At 38.4% G+C, this 9,983-nt stretch overlaps 1 protein-coding gene across 5 annotated transcripts in view; it reads right to left on the bottom strand.

Moving 5' to 3' along the window:
• Positions 1-1,032: 1,032 nt before the first annotated feature.
• klc1a (kinesin light chain 1a) overlaps positions 1,033-9,983 on the bottom strand; it is a 62,378-nt gene continuing 53,427 nt past the window's right edge. For 4 of the 5 annotated variants that reach the window (XM_050062758.1, XM_050062755.1, XM_050062757.1 and 1 more), the window contains exons 15-16: positions 9,788-9,854; positions 1,033-7,425 (exon numbers count right to left, since the gene is read on the bottom strand). In XM_050062758.1, coding sequence (XP_049918715.1) covers positions 7,360-7,425; positions 9,788-9,854 — 133 coding nt within the window. In that variant the 3' untranslated portion in view covers positions 1,033-7,359. The remainder of the gene's footprint in view (positions 7,426-9,787; positions 9,855-9,983) is intronic. The other variant, XM_050062759.1, reaches the window with a different exon arrangement.

Raw genomic sequence — 9,983 nt, 5'->3', positions numbered from 1 at the left:
AATTGTCTTTGTATAATTTTTAGAGGAAAATTTAAACCAGATAAATTCAGATTCAAGTGACACAATTAAATTGCAGTTTTGGACTTTCTGTGCTTCCATAAAGGCTGCTCTTCATTTATGTTTATGTAAACTACATTCAGAGCTTAAAAATGTTGTAGACTAGAAACATAAAGTACCATAAGTACAAGTACCTCAGAATTGTTGTGCTTTAGTAAAGTGCATGGATCAGATTGAATTTTAAAAATCACAGAACGAACATGAATGAGTTTGACAGTTTTATTCAAATACAGAGGGTGCATATAGAGCATCAGTTGCAGACACACGTCCCCACAATCACAGTGTGATTAGAGAGTAAAAAACAATTCATAGTTCTGTATGTTATATTATTATTACTCTCTACCAACACCACAATAAGAGGAATGTGCTGTCAACACAACAACATGTCTGCGAGGACACGCTGTATCATGATGCCAGTTTCATCCAGGAGCAGATTCTGTACATACAGACATACAGAGGGGACGTTTCTGTGTCATATCAAACATGGAGGGCTGCGATGCCGCCTCACAGGAAGCATCATTCATCTTACACACACACAAAACAAAACAAACAACGGAGGAAAACTCGACATTCAATCTGGTATTTAATTATTGTGCCCGTAAAAATTTAGATTCAGGAGGCCGGAGGTCGCTGTGTGGAGCGACACGTGAAGAAAGGGGTTGCAAGCCAGCACGTTGCCATGGTAACCAGGCAGGTTAAATGCCAGTGTGACAGTATGGGTGTGGATGTGGTCTTGATTAATTCAAGAAAATAATCAGTAGATTGAAAATAATTAACAGTTATGACTTTACAACCTGCTCATGTTGTCTGACTTTCAAAATCTTTCTGCACTTCCTGGTCCAAACTTTGTTCCTCTATCCACGACTTTGTTCTCAGTGCAAAGTGTAATTAATATTGCTGCAGTTTCCACTGAGCTCTGGTGGTGTTAGAGGTCATATGTCACCTTTTTTTAACCTTTTAATTTAAAGAAATGGGTATAAAACCATTTCCGTCCCAACCTGAGCCTTTACATTATCTGTCCCTTCACATCAGACTCCACACAACAACACGGTCCACAGACAGGGAGGAGAAACACACAAGTAAAATTAACAGGAGGAAATAAAAGCCTACAACAAAAGCACGGACTGTGAGACTTTTACCTTCACTGCTTTAACATCAAACACTCATTAAAAAAACAACTTTTCATTGTTGCCTGCACTTCCATAAATCCATAAATTTACATTCACATCATGATAATCACCACTCAGAGATAAATGTTGTGTACTGAAAACTGATCAGAAGTCATAGTTTCAGGACAGATGTGAAGTTCTCTGCAACGGGGCAACAGTCTGAGCAACTTTGACCCAACACTGGGGAACATTGTTTCTGTGACAGTGACTCAACATCGCTGCTTTACTCACATAGTTCACAATAGTAAATCTCATCACATAAGTATGGAAGCAAAAAAAGGCCAAAAGGATTTAAATATTTTAAGCAACGTAGTAGTTTTGACATTTAGTCAACACTAATATTTATTGTGTAACTGTAAATACAACTCAATTTAAAGCGTTTAAATATATTTTATTCTGTAAAACACTTTTTGTAGGCTGTATACATATTTATAATCATTCATATGAACTTTTGTGGTTTGAAATTTCCACTTTGAGATTTTCAGGAAGGTAATTTCAAGTGGTGCAACTTTAAAAATATGACTTAACTCACAAATTCAGATACATAAAATTGCATCCAAATATTAATTAGAAATGATATTCAAGTTGCTTAATTTCAAGTCGTCATTTCTGTTTTACAAACCAGCCAAAAAAGATCAAAATTCAAGATGATAAATTAAATTTGTGAAATGCTGAAACCTAAAATGACCTTCTCACAAGTTTTAGATGAAAATTTAAACCAGATAAATTCAGATTCAGAAGATTAAATTCAATCATAATTTTGGCCTTTCTGTGCTTCCATATTTTTTCATTTATTTTTGTGTAGACTACATTCAGAGCTTTAAAACATTAAATGTCACGTTAATGTAACGCCTGAACAACACTGTTACTTCGCTGCCAGTTGCTGGAGGTGTTGCTAATGTTGCCCAAAATGTTGCCCAGTCTATCGAAACCATCAGACATGGTTAAGTTATGTGCCTCGTTACTTTGCGGAGCCTCGAACACTAAGACAACAAAAGACTGATCAACAGTCGACAAGAAGCTTCAACACACTCGGCTCTGTAACGTCAAACAGCGTCAACATAATCATCAGTATAAAGAAAGTAAACAAGGACGCAATTCCAAACATGAGATATGTAACATTTAAAAATCACTGTGACTAAATTATTGCCGGCACGGAAGACAAAAAAAACAACGACCATGAATATTTATTCAAGTTGTCAAATCTAGTCAGCTTCTATATTTACATTTCAGGATTTCATCTTTGAATTATTTGGGAAATTACAACAAATATATCTTTAAAAAGAAGAAAAGGGGGATTTATATTTGTAATTTTTGGAATCAAAGCCTTCATATAAATTCAGATGCTGATGAATTTTCATCAAATTTACAAATCAGAAGAGTTTTTCAAACACAGGAGGGTCGTGTCAAACAAAAGCTTATTGCACATCCCTGCCAAAAAACTAAAGGTTCATGTACTTCTCCAATAACATAAAAGCAAACAGCTCATAATGCAGTGAATGCACAAAGCACAAAATCTGATTTGAGTAAGTCAGTATGATCAGTCCAATATTTCCAGTGCAAATGCGTCACTGCTGGTTGTTTAAACTGGGTTTACCAAAGAATTTAGACTTAAATTCAGTCTATGCTTTTGGAACACTTGGCGACTCCTTTTTAAGTGGATGAGATTTAAACCCAATTGGGGCTCAGTCACCAGAGGAACATGTTGGTAAATACGTTTCTGCAAACCAAGGACACATCATACTTGTACATATATCAGTGTTTTCTAAAGTGACATATAGATATAAGCCGGCTTCGTCATCAGGAGGTGGAATGGATGGTCGATGGCGCGACACAAAGTCGAGACGCCTGCCAAATGTGGTTGCTTCTATCAACCCGTCAGGGAGGATAGCACCACCAAAAGCAGTTGTTTCTTACTGAGACATCGCTGCGTTTCCTGCTGCTATTTTTATTTTTTTTGGCTTCCAAACAAGGTTGTTTTTATCAACCACTGGTTGTGTTTTCATCGAGGATTGTGCCACCAAAAGCAGCTCTTTTTTTTAAAGAGACATCTCTGCATATCGAGCCAGGATAGTGCCACAAAAAGCTTTTATTTTTCCCAAGATATTGCTGCATTTCCCGCCAAGATCGTGCCCCTAAAACTGCTGATTTTAAGCCAAAACACGATCTTTTCGTAAACATAATGAAGTGTTTTTTTAACCAAACTTCAACGACAGCATTGTGTGTGTAATGTATCCTGTTTGCAGAAACGTATGCTGCCAATATTTATCCTTGCAATTGGGTTGTGGGCATTGAACCTTGACACATTGTTTGGTAAAGATAGAAAACTGTCAGATACCAGAAGCTAGCATCGACTGTCTGGTCAGATGTTTACATATTTTTAAACTTAACCCACTTTCAGCTTTTCTGTCATGAGGATTTGCATCTTTTCTTTATTTTATATGAAAGTTTGAAGTGTTAATTCATGTTTGAAGTTTGATTTGTGTGATGTAGAATCAACTTTGTTATCTGGGTTTTGATCCAGCGGAGTGTGGACACACGTTTCCATCCATCAATTGATTCCAGTTATTCATATTAGTTTTTATCAAAGTAAAACACTGTTGACATAAATCTATATTTAACTAGTTATAGAACTATCTATAGGAGGAATACTCCCTCTTATTTTGGTAATAGCAAATATATATCTTTACATTTGCACCTTAAATCTCTGGAATAACTCTTGCATAATAAGTGTTTCTTAAATAATTCAGTATTTGCAGTTTTTGGTTGGATTGGTTCGACTTTACTCATGTGGTAAAGTGTTGTCTTGAATAACCACTAATATATCTGGAAGTAAAATAAATGCTGTAACGTCTCTCCGCTAATTATAGTGTGGAGTGACTTTAACTTTGCAGTCAGTGTGTGAAACTACAGCCTCGATCCTGAGAGTGCGTCGGTCGGCCTTCATGTGCCAATAAAATGTTGTCGTCCTGCCTCAACCTCAACGTTTCGGAAGACAGGGCGGCTATTCTCCAGGCTTTTTACAGGAAGATATAAAAAGGAACTCTTCGGAGCAGCAAGAGGACAGAAACAAATAAAACATCATTTACAAAAAACCCAAATGTAAACATAAAACTTCATCACAAGCAAAAAATCTGCAATCAGCACAGGACGGAGCATTTTAGGAAACAAGTCTTAAAGAGATGAGGGTTCACTCCACACGTTTCCAATGGTTTTAACTTAAAGGGTTAATTAATGCAGAAAATAAGGTCTTACACTGTGGTTAAAATATTTGTGAGGATTTTCTTGTGTGAACATCATAAATATTATTTTGCCACAGATCTTATTTTCTCAATTAATCCAAAAACCCAGTTCAGAGACTCCACTGGGAGTCTGCAGAGTGAATGCATGAGCTAAGCTAACGTCCGGGTCGGCCTACAGAAAGACGTCATTGCTGGACGGTTTCTCTGCAGAGTCGCTGCAGTTTTAGTTGTTAAAAACATTTTCTGAGAGGCAGAAGTTTCTCCTGTTGCTCCAGTTAAACCTCAGAGCATGAAGCCAAATTGGTGAACAGGTCTCAGAGGGTCTGGGTTAACAGGATAATGGATTCCCTCAGGGATGTGTCCTTTCTTATCCTTTTTTGTTTGTACACGAATGAATATCAGAGTAATCATGCATCAAGATTCGTCCTAAAGTACGCAGAAGACTCTGTTATTGTGAGTCTTCTTCATGGATCAGAATATGATCATGGTCCAGTACTGGATGAATTTGTCAATTGGTATTCCTGCTCCTTGTGTGATCACGGGGAAGACGGTGTCAGCAGTACAAGTGTCTGGGCACTGTCTTAGATGACAAATTTAATTTTGACGTGAACACTGACGACATCTGTAAGGGCTGTTTCATAGTCGACGCACTGAACGCAAGCGATGCGGACGACACTTGAAATGCAATACATCGCTCATGCAATAGGGGGTAGCAGAGTCACCGGTACATTCCGGCTAGCTAGTACTGCTGTAGCTAGCTAGTACTGCTGTAGCTAGCTAGTACTGCTATTTTATTAGATTACAGGGCACTAGAACTGTCATATAAATGGGGTGTGCCTGTCTGAGTTTGCAAAGTTTTTCCTCCTCGCCCGCCATACTTCATACCTGCTTCTTCTGTGAATAACAAAAAGTGGTTAATTTCAAGTACACCACTTGCATTATCACCCCCGCTGGCAACGCATGGTATTACACACGTCACTGTGTCGTGTATCAAAAAACATGGACAACACATTTTGAGACGCAAGCACGCATCATGGCGGCCAATGCGTCTTGATGTGTCCCAATGCGTTCGCGTCTGTGTGCCTTTGTGTCAACTATGAAACGGTCCTAAGAAGGCAAACCAACATCTATTCCTCTTAAGGAAGCTGAGGAGTTTTGATGTAGACAGGACGATCATGAAAATGTTCTATTCTGCTTTTATCGTGCTCGTTCATTGTCTGTTGGTTTGGTAATCTGAGCCTTTAAACAAGAACAAGTTGGAAGAAGTGGTTAAGCTGTGCTGTAAGATCTCTGGTGTTACTTTTAGTAACCTACAGCATCTGTATGAAGAGAGGGTCACCTCTAAAACTCGGTCAACATCCCCTCCGTGTTGAGTTTCAGATGCTTCCATCAGGGCGGAGGTTTTGCCTCCCTAAATGCAGCACAAAGCGTTACAGATCGTCCTTAGTCCTGTCTATCGCTTATCTTAACCAGCACTGACCCTTAATGTCCATGATTGACCTCTGACAGTGTTGTACTGGATACTGTGTGTCTGTGTTTTGTATTGTACTCAGGTGCAATGCGTAATAAATGTTTAAACCACAAAGCTTATTTTCTACAATAATCCAAAATCCAGTGGAAATATCCCATCAGCTTTTTGACGAAGGAACCAAGGTGGTGCTAACTTTAGCAAAATGTCCTGCAGCACTCTGTTCTGCTGTCAAATGTACTCAAGTTACTTCTTTAATTTTAATGTAGGCTTACTATAACCTCAGTTTGGTCTGTGCTGCTGTATTATGTTCAAAATGAGAGTAATGTAATAAAAAACATAAGGTCAGACTGGCGACAGATATGTGCTAGCTAACGTTGTTTGCTTGTCATCAACTCCTTGATCCTAACAGAATGTTGTAACTTCAACCACTGTTCATTTTAGAAAGGACGCCACAAGAAAACACTTTTTTGTTGTGTTATTATTTGTGTTTAGATTAGTTCCCAATAAACCTTGTTTTCGTGATGCAATTCTGTCTGCCGGCAGGCCTGACCCTGGGAAAATGAAGGCTCGCTAATGTTAGTCCGCTAGCTAAGCTAGCTTGTGCTGGGAGCAGAAACAGACACTTAATATCCATTGTCCTGTTAATAATCTAAACAAAGAACATGTTTTCTCGGTGGTCTTTCTGTAATGAGTAATGGTGAAAGTTCCTATATTCTGTTATGATCAAAGGCTTGATGACAGTGTTAGCTAACATAGCTAGCGTGATAGCTAGTTGAAAAAACGAATGACTACTCTCTTTAGCTCAAATTGCCCCTCTGAGACATTAAAGTTTACCTTCCTGTACCTGTAGGTAGATAAAAGTATCAGTAACACATGATCTGGATGAATTTATTTCACTCATTGATTCATTCAGAGATGTTTGGACACTTTAACGTGCAGTTTGCAGCAGGTTTTTTATGTCGGTTTAGTCTTTGTGTTAGTGAACTTGAGCTCTGTATTTCTTTGGCTTCACCCTCCACAGTTTAACTGCAGCAGTTTTAGTTACAGAAATGTTTGTAAAACTAAAGCTCCACTCTGCGTCTGCCTTCATTCAAGCGAGAGCATTAAATATTAAGAAAGGCAACCACTCACACCAGCCACACACTTACATATAGTACATACAGTACACGCACATACAGATAAGGATACACACACTCAGACACACAGCAGGTCAGTGTGTGTTCGTCTTCCTCTTGTTCCTCGATGTGTGTTGATTTAAAAAAACGTAAAACACCACAAACCTTCAGAAAGTGCAATGAAACATTGAACCCTGTACAGTGGTGTGAAGTTGAATGTGGGAGGCTGTTTACAGTGAGGAGGTTTATGGACAGGAAGTGACCTCTCAGGCTCCATCCATCACCTCTTCCAGGGTCGAAAACCGTCAACGCGCCAGGTTGGTGTGGCTGGCGCTCAGGTCGCGACTTTTCCTCAGACGATTATTTCGTTCCTGGAGGGGAAAAAATGTAGTAAAAAGGAAATTAGATTGACTTAACTTTTCAACTTTTTAAAAACTAAATCAGAATTTTCACAGAAACTAAATATAAATAAATAACTAAATGTAGTGCAGTAAGACCTACAATATTTCCCTCTGAGATGTCGTGGTGTAAAAGTATAATGTAGGCGAAAATGGAAATACTTAAGTAGCGTACATTTACCTCAACCATGTAAGGACCGCACATGAGTAAATGTACTTTCCACTGGATATGAAACATACCTTTCAAATTATAATTTATTCAGCTCTGTGGTGAAAGCTTATTTTTCATGTTGACTAACATTATCTAAAAGACATTTTATATTCAGGTAACTGTGAATTTTTTTTAATCTAATTATATATAAATTACATCTCAGTGTCATTTTCCTCTTGAGAACAAATAAGAAATAAAAAACATTCTTCCTGTTAATGATTCATGTTGATTAGTCAAAATAATGACGGTGTGAAGTTAGTGTGTGAGTCACACTCATGTTGTGTCATTAGTGACAAATACTGCGACTCGGCCACAGAAACACATCAGCAGATCCTCGGGTGACACAGTTTATAACGACATGATAGAGACTGAGAGAGAGAGGAGTGTAAAAGGAAAGAGCGGGTCGAAAAGTATCTGCAAAAACTTCTTTATGGCTTTTTTAACCCTTTTGGTATTTGATTGGTCAGAATTTCCATGTGGGTAAAATCCAGGAAGTAAATCAAACGTTGAAGAAGAGTACACTTGCAAGATAAATGTGACACTTTCTAATGTCACAATGGAGGGACAACTACGCAGGTTGATTTTAGCGCTGCTCATCGTGGACTATATTGCTGTCATTGTTCATTTTAGTCAAACCATACAGTTTGAAAACGAGGCGCGGCTCCAACTAGAAAACAATGTTTTGATGCATTGGATGTGCTGAATGTGCATATTAAGGCAGTACAGGAGGAGGTGCACATTAATAATCCTCCAGGACTGTAACATGCTCATGTTTAACCCAAACAATGTGTCATGTGACTGCAGTTGCTTCACATCCAGGTTGGAACACGTTCTCACCACAAACGAACTGCACCAGAGTTTGTTTGTAACCGGTCTGAGACCACCTCTTCAAGAAGGTCTCAGACCGGTTGTTTTGGTGCACACCTGCCCAGACGAACTGCACTGAGGGGGCAAATGAACTTGAGTTTGACTGAGCCAAACCAAACAGGGCAGGTGTGAAAGCACCCTTAGTCTACTCATCTAGTGGGCCGGATTGGACCCTTTGACGGGCTGGGTCAGGCCCATGGACCGTATGTTTGACACCCCTGATTTAAACCTTTGAACCCTGAGCAAACTGGTGATTTCTTAAAATATAAAAATTTATTGTTTTTAATTTTTGTTTTACATTTTTATTTTTGTCTTTTTGTTGCATAACAGGAACCCACTGAAAAGCATTTTCAACTGAGTCAGGACAGTTTTAACTGTAACACACAATGTTACTTTTAATTCCTTTCTTTATAAATAAATAAATAAAATAAAATAAATGAAATTTAGTCAAAAAATGTCAGAAAATACAAAAAAAGCCACCCACAATTGATGTTCAGTTTACAATCATATATAATAGAGTAAAGCATATTTGAAAAGCTTGAACAAGAGAATATTTTGCATTTTTACTTGATAAATAATCACCTGGTTGGAAAAATAGTTATCAATATTCTCATGGATTATCTGATAATATTTATGTTTAGCAAAAAACAGTAACATAAAGCTTTTTTGTCATTAATGAGACTAAGCTCCCTTTTAACTGTACCTTTAATTGTTTTTCTTCCTTCCTGTGACTATTATAGGTCAATAAATCTCAATAAAACATTGAAAGAAATCATATTAATGTTACTGTGATCTTAGATATTTAAGGGGATATTTGTCCTTTAATGCAGTGGTTCCCAACTGGTGGATCGTGGTCCAAAAGTGGGTTGTGGGTCCATTCAAACGTCGCAAACGTGTCAAGTTTGTAAAAAAAACAAAAAACAAGACATTTTATTTTGAAATACAGTGAATTTCCAGCACAGAGCTTTTATTTTGAAGTGCCATTACCTGCTGTAGAGTTAATAATTAGCAGACAGGAAGCTAGCTCAACGACACAGCCGAAAGCAAGTATGACACTGATTGTAATGAACTGTGTGGACCTCGAACTCCTTCAGAGAAATCTGGACCAGTTGGAAACCACTGCTTCAACAGAGGCATATTGGGATGTTTTTCAGAGATTGACCTTTGACCTTTGACTAACAGGGTATTTATTATCCCCCCGGTCACCAGCAGGGTTAAAGCAGATACTTTTGGACTCCCGACACTTAGCCTCCTTACTTGGTAGTGGTCACTCGCAGCCTTGTCCGTCACGTTAAGAACCCCCAGAGAGCTGGCTCGCTTCATGCTGCACCCAGAGCAGTGACATGCAGGGAGGTGGTGGGGTGAGGGGGGTCAGAGGTCAGAGGTGAGGGGGGGTGGAGAGTCAGCTGTGAGGATTTTAGCTCAATGGAAATGTTTGTGTTAGTTAATGACA

The sequence above is a fragment of the Epinephelus moara genome, chromosome 14 (genome assembly GCF_006386435.1).
Source record: "Epinephelus moara isolate mb chromosome 14, YSFRI_EMoa_1.0, whole genome shotgun sequence".
Taxonomy (NCBI): Eukaryota; Metazoa; Chordata; class Actinopteri; order Perciformes; family Serranidae; genus Epinephelus; species Epinephelus moara.
Note: the sequence above shows the minus strand (reverse complement) of the source record. Positions and strands in the feature narration are given on the sequence as shown.